At 38.4% G+C, this 23,788-nt stretch overlaps 1 protein-coding gene across 1 annotated transcript; it reads right to left on the bottom strand.

The window, feature by feature from the left end:
- Positions 1-918: 918 nt before the first annotated feature.
- On the bottom strand, positions 919-23,788 carry DGCR8 (DGCR8 microprocessor complex subunit). Its single transcript, XM_075434647.1, has 14 exons — positions 23,663-23,788; positions 17,236-18,232; positions 16,638-16,800; positions 15,042-15,184; positions 14,032-14,314; positions 12,053-12,250; positions 11,100-11,201; positions 9,145-9,243; positions 7,962-8,044; positions 6,678-6,778; positions 6,110-6,216; positions 5,767-5,894; positions 5,219-5,332; positions 919-4,913 (listed from the first exon to the last, which is right to left on the bottom strand). The coding sequence occupies exons 2-14, from the start codon at positions 17,953-17,955 to the stop codon at positions 4,830-4,832; spliced, it is 2,325 nt and encodes a 774-aa protein (XP_075290762.1). The 5' UTR covers positions 17,956-18,232; positions 23,663-23,788; the 3' UTR covers positions 919-4,829.

The following is a 23,788-nucleotide window of genomic DNA, read 5'->3' as shown; positions in this document are numbered from 1 at the left end:
AGGCTCATTTTCCTGTCAGACTGTTAGTAAGTCTGCTCGGGGATACCTTCAGTCAAGTACCTCCTATGTCACAATTATCTAGGAAGCCTCGCTGAGGCTTTTTGAAGTAGCTTTAAAAAACCTTTAAGCTGCAGCTTTAAAAAGCCGTAGCAGCTGTAAAAAGGCTAATGTCAGCCACACGGAAAATACATTTGTGGAAGAGTGATGTCTGATTCGGTGAATGAGGAATGCAAAAGCAATAGGAACATCACCTCATCTTACTCAGAGTTTGAGGCTGTAACTAAAGTACACTTTTGGACAGAGCGTTTCTGCCAAGCCTCTGCCCTAGGCTCATGCGATCTTACCTCAGGTACCCTTCCCAACCGTTGTGCCCAGCGCCCTGTGCAGGAAGAGAAAGGCAGTTGTATGCAATGCAAAACCCAAACACAGCACGCATGTATGGTGGAGACCCAGGTCATGACAGCGAACACTACTTCTCTGCCAGGCGCAGCGCCTCACGCTGCACTTCCAGCATATGTTCCTGGGTGTGGAGACTCAACCCTTGTACGAGCTGCTCTCCAGCCCAGACTTGTACTTCCACACAGATGCTCTGCACCTAGCATTCATTGGATGGATTGCGATCCACGCTACAGAACAGACAGTAATATCGGCTGTTAGACGGAATAACCAATTTACATCTCAAGTTACTGAACATACCTCTAAGGTACATTCAATACAGCACATGGACTTGCTGATGCCCCATCCTTTCAGCTAGGCAGGTGTGTGACAGCAGGTACCAAAACCAGCAGCTTTGGGCTGTGTCATTTCCAACCGTGACATCATTTAAGTAAAAATACAAATTCCAATTCAAGAAAAAGTTTTAATTCAATTTCAGACCAAGTGATGTCTAACCATGTAAACATTCACTTCCTTACCAAGAAAGTGATTAAATACGTACTTCCATAACCAATGAGCCTGTACTGATTTAGTGTCTATTTAAAAATACCTACAGGAATTGAGGAATAAAAGTTCCTTTTTCTAAATATGCTTAAGCTATCGTAATACTGATCACACTGGAGCATTTTATCATATCAAACTTTATTGCTCAAAACTAATTGTCTGAAAAATACACATGTAGTACTCAAAAGACCAAACACATAGGATTATATGATTGTGCAGAAAAAAGCAAGCAGAGGCTCAGTGAAGATGAGGCTTTATAGTTGTACCAACTTAGCACTGGCATCAAGCAACTGCACCCAACACAATTCATACAGCAACCACTGTTACCTACTTGGGCAATAAGACTGAATTTTGTTTTTTTTTTTCCCACTTTCCTTTCTCAGATACACAGCAGAATACTGTAACTGATCATTTTATTTGGTTAACAACAGCATGGCTTCTTGCACTTCACATTTCTTCCCACGAAAAGTCAGGAGGCTAGCAATTCCTGAATTTTACTCCAGAATCAAAGTACAGTCTAGAGAATTAAGAAGATAATCATGATGCTTTTAAATACTTGGTTGTTGCAAATATATTTGTATAAAGCCTAACAGCATCACAGGAAAGTGAAAGTTTACATACAACAGTTAAGTTTATGCATAATAGTCTTTCCAAACTTCTGAGTACCCAACTACTTCATCAGTTTTGTTTAATAAATATGTAAGAAAAAGCTGGATGACTGGTGTTTAAATAGGTAGCATCTGACTATTCACTGGAAGTCACAGTAAGTTTTCCATCAGTACCATAAAGATTTGAATGCACACTATTTTAATCCTTAAAGTCAATATACCACACTTTTGTCGAGAAGCACGTAATATGCAAAGCAAAAACTTTCTAATTCCCAAAGGATGGAACAGTTCTTAAAAATACACTCCATCCCTATAAAAATACCCATCCTCCTCTGGACACAGAAGGGATAAATAACAAATATCAGTGACAAAAGCAGCAGTTGTTTTATGCATTCTTACAATCAAGTTCTAAACCTTTACAGCCGATTACCTAGAAAACACAGAAGAGTTACAAGACAAGTTTAGGATACATCTTGAATCACACTGTTAAGTGTTCATGCAGAAGCTGAAGTTAATGCAATGATCTATCCTCTATCACAGCAGCTCGTGCTTATGTGCAAATGCAAGACTGTTACACTCCAAACAATAGTAAACATTAAAACACAAGAGTACTTCACAATGACATAAACAGCAGTTAAGTTGTTTGTTCCAGCAGTTATTGCGCTATTTTCTGGACATCTCTCCAGTTAAAGGCTGCAGCAAGGTCTAATACCATCTTTTTTTGTTTGTATTTATTTAGAATGCATAATACACGTTCTAGGCTTTGGTTCACAATGAAGTCTCTGGATGTTTCAATTAAGGGCAATGGTCACCTTGTGAAACTGATAGTGGCAGACTGAGGTAATACAGCAATCCTCTTAAAAATAATAAAAACAAATTTGTAAGTGAGGCATCTATGGATATTCTGCAGGTGACCTGCAAATGCATTGACATTCTGATTTCAGAAAAATAAGATCTACAAGGGTGATTTGTCTTTTACAGTGCCATCCAAACACAGATTTTTCTGCTGAAAACACATAAGCTGAAGTAAAACCTACCTAAAAGAGTAATACATTTAGGCATAGAAGGTAAGCCCTGTCTTTACGGAAACAAAACAAAAACCTCAAAAAACAACAAAAAGAGAGACAATCAGTAATCACTGCTTGTCACTACTGCACCAATGTTATATACCCTTCAAAAGATGGAGATTTATTAAAGCTATACAAAAAAAAACGCAGAGGCAGTGTATTTTTTTTTTTAGATAGGCCACTTCTTTAAATAATAGTTTATGTATAGTCTTCCAACTACCCGTATCCTGTTATAACAGGACTACAACTTGTGGAACTGAAAAGCTAAATATAATAATAAAAAATGGGTGAATTCATATCTACAGAGACCTCTGAGCATATCACTCAAACACAGAAACAGGTAAGATTTCAAGACTCCTCCTATTTAACCTCAAACATAACATGCAACATAGTAGTGAACATTAGTTTGAGATATAAATTAAAATCCACATATTTCCAAAATAATGGGTGATATTAAAAAGAGGTCTTCAAATACTGATGCCAATATTGTTAAAATCCAGTAGGCACTGAATCCATTATACTGCAGCACTCTATAAGTGACATGGTAAAAAAAACCCAAAACAACAATCAACCCCCCCAAAAACCAGAACAAAATCCCCTCCTCAAGCCCCCAGATCACCGTCTACCTACGTACCAGGAGCTGCAGCAATTGCAAAGAACTGACCTCCTTCACTCCTACAAGAGCAGGAGTGTAAAATACAGTGGTACAACTCTCATCGAAGCCCTACCACCACTTTGGTTTCCACTCTCCAAGAGCAAACCAAAGAACATACAAAAATGGTTCCAAGAGAAGACTTACAGCAATTACCCAGTAAAGAACCCCACATGAAGAACAAAACCCGCAAAGCAGTGCTTCCACTACAGCCAAAACTATTTCTTCTGTGCTTACTGTAATAAAGCCTCAGATGACATAGTGAGTACTGCCCATTTTCCAAGTTTGTAGTTTATAATAGCTGTATATTTGTGATTTTGTCATTATTTATCAGTATAACCTGTTATGGTCTCATTCTACTCATTACTCTATGTCATATTCCAAATCTACATTCTAATTTTCATTGTAGAAGTTACACTTTTTCTTTAAAAACTAAAAATGTAATTAAAAAAGTAAAAACAAAAACTTCTTTAAAAACCTAAATTGCTGCAGTTATTTCAGATTTCTCAGGGTTGTGTTGTGGTGGGATTTTTAAAAAATTCTTTGCTTTTATGGTGCAAAGTAATTAAGACTTAATTAATCAAGTCAGATGTATTCTGAATGCAAACAAATGAGAAATTGTTTTGTTGCTGGGAGAAGGGAGTGGAAGGTCTTTAAAGAGGTCATTGGCAAAACATTTTCAGACTGTCGACCATTGTCAGCTGTGTTTTGGCTCCAAGCTTTGAAAATAGCCTTTCAAATTACAGTTTTCATTTTAATCAAATAAACAGGGCGATATTTTCCCCTCTCAACTGATCTGTAAACACAGGCTCTTTTCAATTAAAATAAAACCCAATAGTTTTGGATATCCAGCCTGTTGCTCTTAACACTACCAGGTACACTTGTTCTTTTCAAGTAATAAAAAAACCCCTGCATACTATGATCTTGAATAACTAAGCCTGGCAGGAGACAAAAAACAAAACAAAAAGAAACAGCATTACTGGCCTAATCCTATGGCATTAGGAACATTGCTCATCACTTCCATGTATTTGTCACCAAAGTGTCTTATCAGTGCATATTATTATGTGCTGAAATGCAACAAAACTTTTCACAAAAATAGTTTTAGGCATGTTCATACAAGAAGGTGTACGTATATTTCTTTTATATATACATCTATATGAATGTGTATATATATATAATATCAGCTTCAACCTGTACATAGATACTCTGAATTACATCCCTCAAGTACATCCATTTCAAACAACATGGATGGCCTTCCAGGAAAAAGTGCTTGACTGAGTTTATCCTGTGTGAACATGCCTGTCCTCTGTGCATTTGCCCAAGTAGAGATTTTTATGATCAATCCTTTAAACGTACATATCTCAGAGGTATTAAAAAAAAAAAAAAAAAAAGAAAGTAGGAATAAGTAATATTGCCCTGATGATGCAAAAAAGAACAATGCATAACTGAAGCAGCTTGGATTTTAAAAGTTATCTTGCATTCTGTAGCAAACAATTTTTAAATAATTGTTGAAAATCTAGTTCCTCCATTTGTGTTATTGCTCCCCACTTGTAAATTATCTCATTACACATCAACGGTACACAGAGGTTCACTGCCAGGTTGAGCTGATTCCACTATTGTCATCTTGGGTTTCTTTCGTGTTTCCTCCTAAAAGAATACGAAACAAACCCCACCACACAGTCATAAAGAGAATATAATAATAAAATACCATTTAAATATTCAGCCAATTTTATGTGTCAATCTTTGTGAAAGGCTAACTTGTTCCAATGACAAAAATAAACTTACCAAAGTAGGTAAAATTAGGTTATAAACCCGTTTAAAAGAGAGGACGAAAATATCTCTAAGAGTAGCCCGCCGCCAAAAAAAAAAAAAGTTTGCAAAAATTCTAATAATTGATAAGTCTGACCCATGGCATTCTTCCTGTTTATAAATACAGAAGGGCATATACTCACTCTTTCTTGTGCCAATTTTTTCATTTCTTCCTGTAACTTGTTCAGGATGTGCAGATTTGGCTTGTTCTTTTTGGCATACTGCTGAAGTTCTATCACACTTTTATCAGAGGTTTCCTATTCAACAGAACCACAAGCAACAACAGATGAGCTTTACTGATCAAAAAAAAGAATTAAAATAAAAGAAAAAAGGAAGAAGTTTAATCTGTGATAGTTGTACTTCCTCAAGTAGTAACATATTTATATGAGTTGGTTAAACATGAAATAGATTACATCATTTTGACCTTCAAGATGCGAGATTAACAGAATTATTATTGTCGATGAAAGCACTCATCTTATGTGCTGCCAACAGCAAGGTATGAGAATGAATTCAGAAGAATTGAGAATTGCTCATCAAATACACACTGGCTTTACTACGACAAGGAACAACAGTATTAGGCCAAAACATATACCATTAAAGCTTTGTTGTAACTAAATTAGAAACCCCAGAAAAATACAAAAGCAAAAATAGAACCCCAAGGTAGGTTACAATCAAACAAAATCATGTTTACCTGTTTGACCATCTTGCTACTCTCTCTACCATACATACGCAAAAGAGAGCCCCAATTTTTCACATGTGGATGCAGTAGCTGTAGGATTTTTTGAGAAGCTAATTGTTTCCCCACTCTTTTATTTTTGCCTGTAAAAATAACCATGAAAATGTGTCAACACTGGCACATTACATAATTGGAAGAACACCAATATTTACTTGTGTTATTCAAAACTGAGATACCAGAGAAGAGTCGAATAAGCATATAACAAGCTAGATAGCTGAACAAGCACCTCCAAACTGGACAAACGAGAACAGCAAAAAAGGAAGATATTATCAGAGGTCGCACTAATTACTGTACTTACACCAGCCTCGCACCGTGTGCTTGCCACAAGTCATGACATATTCGCTCTTCTGATTTTTACCAGGAATCACTTCAAACTTTATGGATGTATCACCCATTCCATGGTTTCTTAAGCACAAAGAAAATCAGTGTCATACGCTAATTAAAATTACAAACCGCTGAAGTGGTTGCAGTCATCTTTGACAGTCATTGCAATGGAATTAGATAACAATAATAAATTTTACGACATTAATTAATAAAGAGTCCTTTTTTAGATCAGTAACTTGATTTGAATGAAAAGGCAAGCCTGTATAAAGGAAAACCAAATGTATTCGCATGGCCCACAACTACATACTAATCTCAGAAGACAAGAGGCATAAACAGCAAATATGAGTTAAAGGCAGCAGACAGCATTAACCAGTTCAGGCCACAGCGCGTCTCATAGCCACAGTGAGTGCAGGAAGCTTGGCCAGCCCACAAATGTCCAAGTCACTGACTGACACTGTGGGACCCAGCAACCAGGCAAACCATGTGCCCTGACCCAAACACACCTGCACACAACAGATTTTCTCCTTATTCTGCAGCCTTACCTTTTAAGGCACTCATGGAGAATCTGATATGGAGACAAGAGTCCAGCTTTACTGGTGAGTTCATATACCCGTGAGTCCTCAATACTGATATGGTTAAAATACTACAGAGGAATTGAAAAAGGTTATTGAGATTTTGCGCGAATAAGACCTTAATACCGTTCTTAACCCTTGTATCTCCTTTGCAACATTAAACAAGTTCTACTCTGTGCTTCACACTTAAAAAAAGTATTTTTAAATCCATAATGGAGGTATTTACCAACATCATTAAGACTGCCACAACTAATCATGTATTTGCAGACAGAAATTTAAATAATTCTTTTAACTCCAACTGTACATTATACAAGATGAACATAAAAATGACAATCTTATAAATTCTTTATCATCCCTTCTCCCTCAAAACAAGATTACTTTATTTGTTTTAACTAATTATGAAATTCTACTTACCAAAACACTACGGTTTAATAAAAGAAAATGTAACAGCTATTGGAACGCTTTGTGTTTTAATCAATGGAAAAGATTCTCTGCATTTTCTCAATGACCATTTCAATAGCGTAGGGCATGCAATGCAGTTTTAAGTTAAAGCAAGTGTACAAACAACTCATTCTGTATATCACAGTTTTTAAAATGAAAACATTCATTCCAGGCTGATCAACAATTTTTCCATTACTCCTTACTGATGGTCTGCTACATGCTGAATTGGAAGTGAACATATCACTGATGAACTAGCTATTTATTATTTCCTATACCTGAAAACATAGCACACAGTCTCCACTTGCAGAAACTTTTCCTTTGATTTTCTCAAACGTCCCTGCTTAAAGTCTGAAATTTCAGCTGTCTGATCTGGCAATAAGTAGCTTTCACAGCTAAGTGAAAGCATCTCAGAAACCTGGCCACTTTTAGTTCTTACTTAGTCTTCTAAGACAATCACACAAAATCAGACAGCATCTAGCTCTGAACTTTCCAAGGCATCAACCAGAGGATTCTGGAAGCCAGGACAGTACAGACAGGCTGGGGCCTTGCAAAATTTCAGGTCTTCAGTAAGCGATCTGATATTTCAACAAGGGACTAGTTTCTCTGCATCACAGTAAATTTTCTGATCAGCTCCAATAGCCAAATAAAAAGTATTTCCATTACCACAGATCTTGCTATAAATTAAGAACTTCACATTTCCATCTGACCAAGAAAACAATGTTAGGAATTTTCATTAATATTTCTGACACTGAAGGTGTAATGCTTTTAAAAACAGACTCCAATAATGACAGCCAGCAAGGAAGAGTTCAGTACCTCAAGTTCTTCACTGTCTTTGGGCTTCTCCTCAGAGGTCTGTTTAACAAAGTCGGGAATTAGGATTTCCAGTGTAGCTCGAGCTGCAGATGATGATTAAACATCTTGATTATGTTTATTTTAAACAATGATTGTAAAGAAAAAGAGCAGAATGAAAGACTCTTTAAACAAGCTTCACATCTCCCCTAGAAATATCCACTTATACTAGCTCAAGTTGATAATGAAAGTCTTACAACTAACCAAACTAAGAAACTTTTTTGCAAATGCCTACGAAAGGAAAAAAAATTATAATCAAGTCTCATTTTAAAAGTGATGTAGAGCCCTTATGACCTAAAGTTAGAGAGCTGTTACCACCCTGTAGTTGTTACTCAGAACCCTAGTATTGTACAAAAAGCTCACCCAGTATTTCGTTAAATTTTCACAGCAAAGTACCTTTTTTCATGCACAAACAATTTTGGGCTGGCTTTTAGCGATTTAGCTACACTGACATACTTCACAAGTGCAGAAAGCACCACAGGTACATTACACATCTTTACATTTTGAGAAGTTATTTTTTCTTGATCCTTGTGCTAAACACATTTAAATCTAGAGATCAGCAAGAAGTTAGTGTCAGACACATTCTCATCTAGATCGTAACTATTTGCATATTTATTACAGACTTACACAATTAGAACTAATTAACGAAGACAAATACTTGGAAATCAATAACCACGTAGTTCAGTGCAATTGTCTTATTACCACAAAGAATCAAAGCAACAAAAATCTTGAGGTTTTTTTCTTTTTCTTTTTTTTTTTTTTTTCTTTAAAGAAGGGCAAGGACTCACATTTTGCTAAAAACCATACACCAGGTGTTTATATAGCAGGTGACAGTATAAATATAAAACCCCAGCATGTTCTTATTGGCCTGACCATTAGAGACAGATGCTCTTACAGCTACTCAGTATACACGTAAGTTAACATCTGAAGTTTCTTCATGGTTTTCTATCCCAGTACACTGTTGAACTTAAGGTTGTCAGAAGAGTATCTGCAGCATCATTTATCACTTACCAAAAAGACACGAGTATACCTTCTTTGATTATTAGCAAAATGATTCCTACTTACTATTGCAAATATGTCATCTTCAAAGCAGAAATGAAAACAGATAAACAATTCAGCAGTTGGTATCAAGAAAGGAAAATGTTACCAGCTTTATTCTTGGCAAGTTTTTTGCTGCTGGCAGTTCCTGCCCCATAAGTTACTCCATCAATAATCACTGAGGCTCCAAAAGGTTCACTTGGGTTCTCTGGAATTGGTGGAGGAAAGAAAAAGAAAACTTTTCAGAACTCCCAATGTAAAACACTCATCATGAACGTGAAATACCACTACCATCAAAATTTGTTTTCATCTTCATTTCACCTTCAAAAGGGATGGAAGTTGTTTAGTCTTCAGAAAGACTGAAGAATTGCTTACTCCAGTACACGTAAAACTAACGGAGTTTTCCATTAACAGAGACATACCACCATGTACACCATTCTTCCAAATGGATAACTTCTACATTTTAAGAGATCATTTGTAATCTGCCAGAATTCAAATGTTAATTCCAAAGTTTTATATTGGAAATTCAGTTACGTTACATAATGCACATATAGGAATAACGCATTCTAAATAATTATAGATTCCACACTAAACTCAGATGTCTGACTTGTAACCCCTTGAATGCTGACTGCAGAACCTAATGTTTTCAAAACTGCTGCTGAAAAAGGTGTAACTTCTTCCTTCTCCATAAAGCACCCCAAAAAAACCCCAGCAAAAGCAAAAATGCACTTTGTAAAGTAACCTCAAATGCAGCTAGATAAGGTAATCTGGTTGGAATTCCCGGAAAAAAATTCCAACATTAATTTGATTCCAGTTTTATTTGCCACATATGCAACATTTTTAGATGCTTGGTTAAGTGTCCAGTGCATTTCCCTACAATATTTATCTAAAGTAAAATTCTCCCCTAGTTTTTGTTTTTCTGAGTGCTAGCATCACTTACACGGTCTCAGCACAGCCTAAGTCAGGAACCACCAAAACAACCTCTCTTGCCACTGACAGAATGAAGTTGAACGCTGTTTAAAAACACAGCTATCCATCTAGCATTTCACAAAACCCCATGCTAATCATGGAACAAAACAGTCTCACTAAGTCTTTAAGTCACTTTTAGTCCAGTAGAATGACACTTCTATTTCCATTCTTTCAATACTATGAGCAAAATTAGTCAATGTTTACATCAAACCAATTCCTACCAACTGCATATGAACTTTTGGCCATCTGCACCTTACTAGTAATTTCTCCACTAATATTAATTATAATTCATCAATGACCTTAGAGAAAAGTCACACAATACAAATAGTCTACATAGCCATTTCTGGGTGCCATTTACATTTCTAATGTTAATTTATACATACACAATTCTCTTAGGATTACAAGATTTAAATATGAACCTCCATGATGTAACAATCATAACCTACAATAACTAGAACAGTTAAAGGATTTTAAACTTCTACATATTTAAAAAAGCTACTGTATTTTTTTGTTAATTGGAAGAAAACCAGAATATCACAAAACCACAAAAATTCCTCAAGTTATTGCAGCTTTAGAGAGGGTACATACGTGTCTTCAGACATTTTTCAAATTCTTAACAGCTTCATAACTGAAGGCCTACGCATTTCTCTTCAGAAACTGTCTGGGTTTAGTATTTAACTTATTTTTATTTAACAGATTTCCAATGATTCACTAAAACAATGTGCGCCTTACAATGGGATTTTCTGGACATCAATGACAAAAAAATTAAGCAAATATTAATTGTGCACAGTCAGCAAAACTGTTAATATTTCACTGATGCATCCTTTTAGACGCAAATAAGTTACTCAAATCCATTTTCAGCTAGGCATAGTTTTCCTAGTGAAAACCCATACTCTTAATTTTAAATACAAGACTGCTCTTACCCTCAAAAGCCATGCTAAAGACACAGAAAACGTTTCCTAGCTAGAACTTGACTCACAACAGACCTTCAAGACATCCCCCAGGAAAAATGTCCGTAATTTGTTGTTTAAGATATCCAAGCATGGGATGAGTGCTTCAATACAGCATGGGATTAAAAAAACTTAACACACTTACCACATTCAAAGAAATTGTAAACAGGGCGAACCTTTAGGACTCGTTGCATATATTCATGCAGTATGCAAACTTCGGATTTCCCATTGGGATTAATGACAAATTCTACAAAAAAAGAGGTGGGAAGGGGAAGACAGCTAAGTAGTTCCAGTCTTTAAAAGACAATTTCTACTGCAAACAAAAATGCAGATTTAGATAACATTCAAGTCAGGCCTTAATTTAGATGGTTCCAACACAGCTCTAAACCTAGAATTTAACATAAAGTGCATTAACTAAAAACTCAACTGCACCTCCCTGTAACAGGGAACGGTCAACTTGCAACTCAAGAGCTTTAATTCTGCTGAAGAGAAGAAATCCAGAAACACGACAACGTACAAAACCCGAATCACAGGTCTATGGACATTTTAAACATCAGGTCGCAGTTAAACATGCTACTATGACTACACAGCCAGTACAAGGTAAGAGCTTACTCTGCCAGCTTCTCATCAGATATGACATCCACTTCTCACACCACAGGACACACCTGCACACACAGTTCGTTCTTAACTGTTTCTGGCAAATTGCTTTAAATTTGTATTTTAAATTGTAGGTTTTAACCTGGACCAATCTCGCATTTGTAACCGGTCCCTAATTTGGGACCATTTAGAACTGGTATAGAACTGAGAAGGGAGCAGTATTGAGTGACTGGGCAGGAGGGTTTTCATTAACAAGCAGCTGAAGGTAGTAACCAGTTACTAGGACTTCAACCTTCAATAAAAATCCTTTCATTTAGGAATTATTCTTTTCAATAGGAAGTATTTTTCCTTTACTATGTAAAATTATATAAAAGAACACAGAATTCTAGAACAAGAGGAAAGCAGATTTACTACAGGATTTTTTCCTTTTTTTCCACTCAAGCTTAGAACAGTAATTAGTCTTCGATACAGAACATTTGAACTCCAGGTAGACACACTAACCTTTCTTTGTAGGTGCATCTTGCACAGACAAGGTAATGAGTTTCTGATTGGCAGGCAGAATAGGCCGCTCAGATTCTGCCTGCTTTCGCTTCATTTCACGATTGAATTGCCGTCTTTCAGCCCAGGTTCTGAATTTTTTTACGGTAACTTGTTCAAAGTCAAAACGTTTTTCAAGATAGCGTCTAAAATCTTCCAGATCTGAGAAACACAAGCAAGTTACTTTCTCTGTTTTACCAGTGAGCAAGGCATCATTTCCACTGTTTTCCACATTATAATCATTCTTTTAGACTAGGAGTAAAAGCAGTGGCTTTAGTTCACATTACTTAACATTAAGATGCTATTTTATACTAACAGACCAAATTGCAAGTTTTCCTGTTACTGGGTCAAACGCAAAATATTTGTGCAAACTGGAAAACAAAACAAAAGAGCATTTTATTCTGTCACTTGAAGATTTTACTAAGCCCTAACCAGCATAACACCCAACACAACTCACAACAAAACACTAGTAATTGTTCATCACCTATTCACCTTCTCATTACCTGAAGCAAGGTGTACAGCGAGTAACAGTAGTTACGCTAGTAGCCTCAGCTTCCTGAAGTCAAAACTGACTATTGCTGCCTTGTTATTGAACAGTGTACCATGAAACACTACGTAATGATGCTCCATGAACTCCACAAATACCTGCTGGCCTCTAAACAGAATTTAGCACATTCGTTTCACATACGGAGTACTAAGACTGCCCCCCTTCAAGTACAGCTGCTTCTCCTTTATAGCATATTTCTGCAGAGATAATCAGAAGAAAAAAAAAAAAAAAAAAAAAAAGAGTTGCACCCCAAGATGTGAACAAAGGCAAGCTGCTGGCATTGTTCCCTTCCACAAGGAATTCCAAATGCAAGTCATGCTTATACTTGACCACTCAGTATTTTTTTCAGTAATACAGAACAGATCCTATGTAAAGGGAGAGATAGACAGGTGAATTTCATGTAGAAAATAAGTGCTTACTGGTTTTAGTTATGCTGCTAAATATTGATGTGGGATTTTTTTTTATGGGTTTTTTGCTGGGTTTTGCTGTTGTTGTGTTTTTTGTTTTGTTCCTTTGTGGTTTTTTGTGGGGTTTTTGTTTGGGTTTTTTTGGGTTTTTTTTGTTTGTTTTTTTTTTTTTCATCTTTTGGCATAGATTTTGGATCAAACAGGGCACATGTAATGACAAGTTTTATGTTTTAACAGTACAAAGATAAGTGGTAGCTTACAATCCCTATCAGTATTCTGAGCTGTAATTTATGTGGATGGTACTCTCAGGTACATAGTTGTGCTAAGTGGCACATGAGCTTTCTCTCCAAGCTCCTCTAAGTTCAGCAGTTGTTCTGGCGTGACTTCTTTAGGCAGCTTTTTCTATAAAACTATCAGACTTGCATAAATAAAACAATGAAGCATCACATCCCTTTGCATGAGTGTAATTATATTTGCATAACTTATACTGCTAGACTTGTGCAAATAAGCAAATCTAGTTTAACTGTACCATTTATCTTCACAGACTATACTGAAAACAGGTATCATTCTGCCAATATAGAGACTGCATATAAAAGCCTATTTAAAGCAATCACACGGACACACTTGACAACAGCAATTCATATGTATGCGTTGACTTTATTATAGATTCTTAAACCGAGATAAAGTCTACAGGACTAAACTTCCTAAATTTTCACATTTTTGTGTGTAAAACCTTTGCATGTGGACTCTCAAGTCTTCAGCAAAAATCTCCATTGCACGTTTCTCTTCCTGTTAAAAATCAAAATTGATTTCTAATACTGGATCTGTTTCTCCAGATCCCTACACATGAAAAACCGTGCAGAAAGACAACTGACCACTTGATCTCAGGCAAGGTATTACTCAGCTGCCTAGTCTGGAATAAAGTGTATGTATCCCATATGGCATTACCCGAACTCCAGCCAAGAAGAGACCCCACTTTCCATACATACCTACAGATTCATCTTTACATACTTCAACTTTGGCCTTAACTTGTCCTAAGGCTCCTTGTGCTGCATCTCCCCCTGAGGCGTCTTTGTCATCTAAAGGCCCAGAATCGGCAGCAGTAGAATCTGGTTCTTCTGTTTGGCAGTCCAGTTCTGAAGATTTATCTAGGTGCTTTACAGGTGATACTTCCCCATTTGGGGTTATGTCATTGTTTTGTTCCCTTTCCTCATTTTCCTTCATTTTTTTGTAATGCAAGCAGGGAATGCTGCTAAGGGGAGGATCATGTTTCTGCAAATATAAAATAATACAGAAAGTTTCATTATCTCAAGGTCACCAAAAGCAAAACTCAAAAACAAAAGATACAATCAAGATGGAAGTTACTTGTATCTAGTCTAGGTTCAAGCTTCTCTTTGGTCAGCAGTCTTACTCTACACAAGATCTGAGTACATCTACTCCTATAGTATCTTGGCACTGTGTAACACGGATACTAACCTACAAAGCGTGTTTGCTGTTTCAGATCCAAGTTATATTCTGTTCAATTACACGCAAATACTACATGCTTTCATAAAACCCACTGAGCTCTCTTGGGGTTTAAGCCCATAACATTAAATGCAGCTTCTGCACATTCCTCGGGTTCATGAACGTCACATGCTTACTTCTATGTATGTGGACTGTCAGCCACAGCTCAGGCTAGTTTATAGCTACAAATAAATGATCCAAATACACTTCATGGTAGAATAAAACCAACATTTTGCAGCCATATGCTAGAACAACAAGGGCACCAGACAAAACAAATCTCATTCACTTTAACTGCCCAAACTCATTACAAAAATGGAAAAACAAAACACTATGAAAAATTGTATCATATTTTCAGAAACAGAGGGGCTTATTTTTCAAGTACCTTAACTGTAACACTGGAAGGAAGCCTGCTAAAGTAGATAAATAGTCAACTGTTTGCAGGAACATGTTTAATTTTTAAATCTCAGTGTGTATTTAAGTAATTGACAGCTCTCACCCTTATGCTTCCTGTTCCCAAGAAATAAGGTCTAGACCAGGTAACAACTCTAGATTCTCTGTGCAGATATACAGGAATGCCCGAGTTATGGAATGTCATGATCCATCCATCTGGCAAAGGTTCTGTAGGAGGGCGGCCACGACCTTTAAAGCAAAGAATGGCTTTAAACTTGGACAGACTGCTTAGAAGAACAGAAAAAGAATCAGGGGTTTTATTTTTCTTGCTTCTTCTGTCTCAAAGGATAAAATGACACTGAAACAAGACTAGTAAAGCATTCTAGAAAGACTTTGCTTTTATAAAAAGACATATGCTTCTAAGTCACATTGAATCCTGCAAAATCACAGATTTCATTATGTTTTCAACTGAAAAGCAAGAGCAGCACTAATTTTTATACAGACCGATTTGCTCATTTCACCAGTGAATTTTATCTTCTCATTAGCCTTCTTTATGTACTAACTTCTATCATCACAAGCACCACTATATTTAATGGAAAGGTCATACTTGCTTTTGAAACAACTCTTTTCTCCACAAAACTTTTTGCACTTGATACTCAGGGATAAATTTGCGTTGAGGCACCACTAGACCCAGACAGCCAGCAATGAGTTAGGCTGTAAGCTAAGGCTTTCTATTACATTTCTCAGCGTAAGCACAACACAAATGAGAATCACGTCTACACACCTTTACACTGAAATACCTTAGCCATCAAGAATACTACTTCTTCCAGAAAACAAAGACTGAAATTAGAGTACAATAAGCCAATATAAGGAATCGCATAGCAAAAGAAACAATATTGCAGTAAAATGCTTACGCTCACGCTCAAGTTCATAACACATGGCCTCACTCCTTTCTATTCCAGAAATCAGAGAATGGTCTCACTCCCCTCTACATCAGAAATCAGAGACCAGACTTGTCTTAGTTGGGACCTTTCTGACAATCCTGTGTTAGTTTAAGATTTTGGGATAAAAAACTGTGTAGTTTCTTATTTCAGAATACAGTGAAGCTGTGTAATCACCCTCTAGAGCAGGTTCAAATTTTAATTTTAATTCAGACTATTTTCAGTTACATTCTTCTGGATTCATTCACATTCTCAGCTCTTCCTTATTAGCAGTTTGTAACACTTCCAGAATGAAAATAAGTGTAAGCTACTGCCTTCTCCAATGATTTTTTTAAGCTAGTATTGCATGCATAAAGGCTTCACAGAGCAATTACAACAAAGGCAATTATATCTCTAAAGTAGGAAGATGTCCACAATAACCACAAGCAGTCTTCAGCTGCTTCATAGTATTGGTGACAAAAAGCCAGATCATCCTTGTTCACCTCCCTACCACTGAGCTAACATTTTTCATAATTTTTCACAAATCCACACATGAAAATACATTCTCATTACATACAACAGATAAAGATCAAAAACACTCCCGAAAATCAACTTCACTGATCAGGAAGGTGAAAAATCTAAGAAGCCTTCAGACAATAAAATTCTGTAACATACTATTTCACAGGAATTGTTATTCTAAACTTTGCTTACTGATATACTTTTGTTCTACAGTTGCAAGCCACACAGAACAAATTCCAGATATTTAATAAGCATTAACTTACTTTTAAGTACGGTTTTAATTTTGGTCATCATTGGCTGCACACTTGTTTCTCCATCAGACTGGTGATCACTTTCACCACCATATTTCTCATTTTCTAGTCTCCTTGTTTTGGGTGCTCGAAGACCCTCTTCCAGCAGAGCATCCACATCATTATCAAAGTCATCCTGAAAGAGACTTCATCAGACACTGTCCTTCTGGGTCTACTAAGCTCTCTTTACCCTCACAAAGTATACATTTTTGCTACGTACTTCCACACAGAGATAAACTAGAAATGTCCAGTGCTCCCAGTAAAAAGACTGAGAAATAAGAAACTAAGTTTTCACAAGGGAGAACTGGATTTTTTTGTGATAAAATGAGCTGCAAACGTGTAAGAAGCCTTCTACATGTTCATTTTAAACAAGGCTATAGAAGCTGCCACACAACTCAGAAGTCCGACCAAGACATTTACAAAAGTTTTCAGCCAAAGTTCTGTCTCTGAAAATGATGCGTTTTTGACTCGATTACTGCATATTTCTAGAGGGGACTGTTTCAGTGAACATGGTTTTTTTTCTAGCCACCTGGAAACCTCTTACCCACCAAAACCCTCTGGATTTACTTACCTCGTATGAGTAATTCAAGGTTTCTTCATCCACTTTATCTCTTTGAACGATTGCTTTAGATGTGAACCCTCCTCCTTCTTCATCTATTTCCATCAAATTGTCGGTAAAATCTTCTAGCTCATCCAGAACTGCATATTCCACTCTCTTTTCCTGATCAATATCATTTTCATCATCCTTCTTCTCCTCATTTTCACCCCCTACTCCTACAGTTTTACCATTACTACCACCGAAAGGACAAACATGCAAATCCCCATTGACATTAACACCAAAATCTGTATCTGCCTTATAATCCTGCTCAACTCCAGTGTACAGAACTTTCCTATCTTTGCTTTTGCAGCTTTCTGTAAAGCTAACACTAATCTTTACATCTTTAAGTAACTTAAGATCTGGGGTGAACTTTCGAACTGAAGGTGCATGACGAGCAGTTCTTGGGCTTTGGTCGCTATTGTTAGGGTCTATTATAAGACGACTTTTGTAGCAGGCAGATCCCTTTGTGAGAAGCTGTGTTCTGCAGATACTGTGCGCGTCCCCAGCAGGGGTATCTGACTGTCCATCACCACCAGAGCCAACGTCCATTACCTCTGCGTCACTGGACGTTTGCAGGGGAGGTGGTGGAGGCTGTTCATTAGGCGGCAGAGGTGGGGGACAAGTGTGATTCTCCACATTCATTTCTCTTGCAGGTTCTTTAGGGAGGGGTGGTACATTTTCGTATTTCTCCATTTTTAAAACTACTGTTTTAAAAAACACAATTCTTTAGTAAATGTTTATATCTATATTCCTAACATGCATAAGTCCATCAAGATTGGTTTATCATGTTCTATTCAATATGCAACATTGATGATTCAGTTAAGCTGACTACATTGTTCTTTTCATTAATGTAGACAGCTTTCAGAATCACTGTCTCAATTATTGGAAATCACAATGCATTCAGCTTAAATAGCTGAAGACTAAGACTGCATCTTCACCGGACAAGCAGGTCTCCCTTTCTTCTTCCAACCTACAAGAAAAAAAAAAAAGTCTGTCACACGCAAAAAAATGGAAATAGTATCCCAGGCAAAAAAAAAAAAAAAGTCACTCCTTCCAGCACAAATTTCAAGTAGAAGCAAGAGTGACATTTTTACAGTGAAAAAGCAGGGTATCTTTATACCATTTTCAATGAGGCTCAAATTAAGACAGTTTTTACTGCTTGATCAGTACACCAGCACAAGAACTTGCTAACACCTAGTTGCCTGTACAACTTGTTGACTATCTCTGTTTGGTTAGCAGGCAGGCATTAAGCATGGCATTTGTAGGGGCCAAGCTGAAAACTGTGCATCTGAGGGGGTGATTCTTCCATTATTTAAAATAACCTGGTATTCAAGCCATACTTACCAACACAGCAGAAATGATAACTCGCCTACAGTTTAAGACAATCTGCAAAACCAGTAAGATTTTAATAACTACAGTCTTATAAGACACACAGATTTCGAAAGTTTCAGTTACTAGGTATTTCCAAAACCCCACTGGAAGTTTTAACAAGAAATCTCGTAACTTACTAAAAACTCACACAAAATGACTCTAGACAATCATGTATTAGACAATTGATATTATATTCAATACTATTATGGGACTATGTATTTGTTATGTCTGAGGAATTCGGGTCTAGATTCACAGTGTTAAAGCCCAAATTAATTCTGGAAGGCATTTAGAAGCCAATGTTTTAGGGTAATTTAACCTGGCAAAAACATTCAATTCTTCTAAGAAATTTTATGAGGGCAGGAGTTGTATGTTTTGGGTCTGTTTGTTTGTTTTTCATATTAAGCAAGTTCTTTCCACCACATCTGTGATTTCTTCTTCAATTATACTTTTGTCATCTGTGCAGGTCTATAAGCACCTGAGGGAAGGAAACATAATTTCTTACCTGCTATTTTGGTTTCTCCAAGTCCCTCCCTGTCACACCAAAACTGGGCTTAAATCTTCCTACCAGCTAGAAACAAAGCAGCGTTACTCTGCCCAAGACAGCCAGTTGCTCAAAGTACTTCCAGGTAGTGGAGAAAGTCTACCCAAGTATACTGGAATGCTAAGCTCTGAATCCTTAGCATTGCTGTGTAACATTTGAAGGCAACAGGGCAGAACACCTGGGTTGTCATGAGGGACTTAAGAGAAGCCAAGTATGATCCTTTAAGGTATCTCTACATCAGCCCAGACAGAACAAACCAAAGCAATATCCAAACACCAACTGGGGAAAGGAAGGAAGCTGGGAACTGGGAGTTATAATGGGGGTCAATTAAAATTCAACAGCATACAGAAGCTACCTACCTGGAAGCTGGAAGAAAGCTGAATACACAACAGAGCACACCATTATTTTCATGATTTGGCAATAAGGAGAGTTTTTCTGGGACAGCAGAATAGTTCATATTTTGTGATTATTTTGTTGTTGTTGTTGGTTGGTTTGGAGTTTTTTTTAATGCACTTTAAACTGTGACACATTCAAGACACTGAGCTTGACATGCATTACAGAATTACTAAGGAAAAATGTTCCATTTTGATAAAAGCTGTAAAATAATCCCATCTTCTCTCATACATATTACCTCTCAAAATGAAAAACAGCTCGTTCACCAGTAAGACAAGCAGTTCTATATATTTAAATCCGTTCCATCCTACAAGATGATCATACAATTACCCCAGCAGTGATCAATTCCTTCTTCTTTCAACAGGTTCTGAAACACCTAATGTTACACAGAACACCTATAGAAATATATTTGTCTAATAACCTTCCCCCTCCCTCATCTTCAGATTAAAAAAGAAAAAGGTGAACAATAAATGAAGTGCTTCACAGTAAACCATTAGTGTCTTCATCGTTAATTCTGAACAAAAGAATCAAAAGTCACAGTGCAAGTTTAGTAGCTCCCAGAAACAAAATGACCAAGTAATCTATTTTTTCCACCTCAGAGTCTTTAGAAGACTCTTTAAAAGAGCAAACAGAAGTAATTTACACAGAAATTAAATACTGAAACTGGTATTCTAGAATTTGAAAGCATGCTACCCTCCCACATGATCAAGGAACCACATGGTCCACCTAGAAAGACTAGATTGTGAATGCAATTTCCACATCCCCGATACACACCCTGCTCCTACTCTAAAGAGTGTTTTAACAACACTGGTGTCAAAATACAAGAAATTAATTTTTACCTGCCTAGCTTTGGCAGTTCGCTGATACTACACCTCCACTCTTTGCAGAAAAGACGTCTTGTTACCATACTTGAGTACTATGAGCAATGAAATTCTCGTTGGCCTCGAAATAATGAATAGCGTACCAAATCACTGTCAGGGCTTGTCTACTACTCAGTACACATACTGTGGCCAGGAAAAGTACCAGACCAAGATGAGTTTAAACTAGCTTTTGCATTTCTGGCCGTAAATCTGCCACATCCCTAGGGTAAGGTAACAGAGTCTGGCAGCTCTACAGTAACGGTGAGCTACAACACCTTCCTACAAGCTACAAAAAGCCAGGGAGTACTAGAGTAACACAGGTCCAATTCCCATCTGCTTTCTTGCCAACTGATGTTACAATATGCCCTTTATACTAAGGGATGCAGAAAAAAAAAAGAAAAAAAAAACCAAACAACAAACCACAAAACCAAAACACAACAAAACCAGTAAGGATTTTCCCTTAGATATCAGGTATTTAAAAAGAAAGACAGAAGGGATGAAACCTAAAAGGATGCATTACATGAGCCTGTAGGTTAAAAACAGCCTAACAGACCTTAGACCAAGGGAACCCAACAACCACATATAAAACCAGACTTAGCGTACTAGTTGAGGTAGTAATAGAATACAGCATATGTCAGTCTGCCTATCGTCATCCTTAACTAACTTGCCCTGAAAGAACAGATTTTATTCTCCAAGGCTCCAAGTTCCATCGAGTTTCCATAAGGACTCCTTAAAGAGATACGGAACACCACTGAGAGCTGCCAACAGCCAGTACAAAACACTGAAGGAACTCTGGACCAACTGCTAGAAATAGGAATGCACAGCTCATGTTCTGCAGATCACCTAATTTCACATTTTTAACCGCTTGCTCTTATTTTGAAAAGGTTTCATGTCACAAAGTAAACTCAGAGAAAGAGATACATGCCAGACATCTAAATGTCATGTAGCAAACTGACAGGTCCCAACAAAAGCAGTGTCTTGGCTTGGTTGTCCTACAGATGATCCTTGAAGGCAGAAAAAGAAAAAAAGAAATCAACCGCTTCTTTGGTTAGTAAATACAACTGCCTATTCCTGCAACCAGAACAGACAGATCCAAGGGGGTGGAGGGGAGCAAGTACAGAGAGAAAAGGGTATCTGTTTTCAAGACAGGAGAAAACCAGAACCTTAACATTCATAAGCAGCACTCCCCAAACTCAAAGAGGAACGTCCCTTCGCTGTACAGCATGTCGGCAGTCTTACAAGCCAGTTCAATAAAGAACATCTTTTCTTCACGAACACCTGTAGCTGCCATCAAAAACAAGGAACACCATACCAGATTCTCTCTTCAAAAAAACACCTTTAAAAAGAAACTGGACTCCTTGTCAGGAACTGGTTACTTCACATTCAGTGGACCCCAAAAGGAAGAGTGGTTCAGAGCAGACTCTCCTTATTTGCTATCCAAATACAAAATCTTCTTCATCCTCCGGCTCCAAATGGCAACTCCACAGAGCAGAATTTATGAGGCATTGATCATGCTTAAAGAGCCATTCAGCTTTAACCCCTGTCAAAGTAATTACTTGCTCACAAACATCTACCTTCTTTTTATTGTACCTATTACATCTTTTTGATACATACTGTCCTAAAGATAAGTTTATCCTATTTATTACCAACTGCTAAAAAAACCCAAAACCCAAGAAGACTGAATTCATTTTGTTTAAACCAGAACAGGAAGTCTCAAAAGAAAAATATTCTGTATGTTAACTGTTACATACAGGAACTATTTCTCTCCCCATTATCTGCTTCAGAATAGAAAGATTCTGCAGGAAACAACCACTTTGTGTAAGAAAAGGCAGTGAGAGCCCAACCATAACATTATCAGGGGCAAATACAGACAAGGCTAAAGAACTTCTCTAGTTCTTAAGACTTCATCCCATTTCAGAACAAGCAGAGTACATAATTTTGGAAAGACAGCCTCAGAAATGGAAAAACAACTGCTGCTTTTATAGCTTGACCAGTTTTCTGGCAGGGTTTAGACCGTTTCAATTAATTGTGTAAAGCAGGAAATAGTTTTTTTAAAAACTCTGCAAATCGGAGCCCAGAAAGAAGAAAAAAATCTTCTTACTTTCACATCACAACTAGCTTCTTACTTGTAAAGAAAAACAAGAGACAGAAGGAAACAAACTCCCCTCTCATTCTCTAAAATAGCAAAACAATCCTGGTAATCAAAAGGTGCTGCCCAAAAGACCTAACTCCTCACCCAGAATTAAAAATAGGGACCCGTAAGTTCAGTCACCTAAACAGCAGGGAGAACAGGTATGCTTACAAAAGAGAAATTACAGATCCAACTCCAACATCTCCAACTCTCAACCCAAGGGAGAAAAGACACTGAGTGGGTTCACGCAGCAAGCCCTCAGTCCCCCAGCCCCTCAGCGGGCAAAGAGGCTTCGCAGATAAAACTGAAGCCTCAGGAAAGAGGGGCAAAGGAGAGAACTTTGTTTTTCCAGCCGTAAAAGGTGCAGAAAGTTAGGAGGACAAACCTTTTCGAGACCGAACGAGATAAATCAGAGGAAGATGTAACTATACTCCACTATCAACAGAGGGAACACAGGAAGAAGACCCCCGGGAGCAGACACAGCACTTCACCCGCACCCTTCCAACGCGCCAGAACTGAAACAGGCGACCGGGCGTCCGCACACGCCGCAGAAAGGCTGCCTTTTCTTCCCAGCTCTGCAGAGGAGGAGACGCGCTCCTCCCCGGACAAACGGAGGGGTCCGGCCGGAATCCTCCCTTCTCCCGAGACACGCACACGCCCGTGCCGCCAGACGCAAACTCCCGCCAGAGCTGGTGCTCCCCGCCGCCCGCTGACAAGGAAGGGTGCGGGGGAGCACAGACGCGGCCTTGCCTTCTGCTACCCCGACTGCAGCCCCGCGGCGGGAGCGAGCAAGGAGATGGCTGGGAGCGAGCGGGAAACAAAACGCCAACCCCCTCCGGAAAGCCCTGGCCGAAACGAAACGCAACACAACGCCGGGGGCGAAGCGCCTCACGGCAGCCCCCGCCGGCGAGGGCAGCCCCCCGCCCGCCCCAGCGACAGGACGCCGGTGCGTTCGCCTCCACTGCTTGGGGAAAGGCTCCTCACGGCTCCCGGCCCGGGCGGGCCCCGCGGCCTGTGGGGACGGAGCGGTTGCGGAGGCGATGAGGCCGCGCAGGCCCACGCAGGCCCACGCGCGCCCGCCCTGCCCGCGGCCCCAGCACCCACCTGCGCCATCCCCGGCGTCCCCGCCGCGCCTCCGCGAGTAGGGGGCGAGGGCGAGCTCGGCCGCCTCACGAACACCGTCCCCCACCCCGCGTCGCTGCCGCCATCTTTAAACGCCTGCTGCGAGCC

The sequence above is a fragment of the Opisthocomus hoazin genome, chromosome 13, assembly GCF_030867145.1.
Source record: "Opisthocomus hoazin isolate bOpiHoa1 chromosome 13, bOpiHoa1.hap1, whole genome shotgun sequence".
NCBI classification, from domain to species: Eukaryota; Metazoa; Chordata; class Aves; order Opisthocomiformes; family Opisthocomidae; genus Opisthocomus; species Opisthocomus hoazin.
The sequence above is the reverse complement of the archived record's forward strand: the minus strand, read 5'-3'. Positions and strand labels throughout refer to the sequence as shown.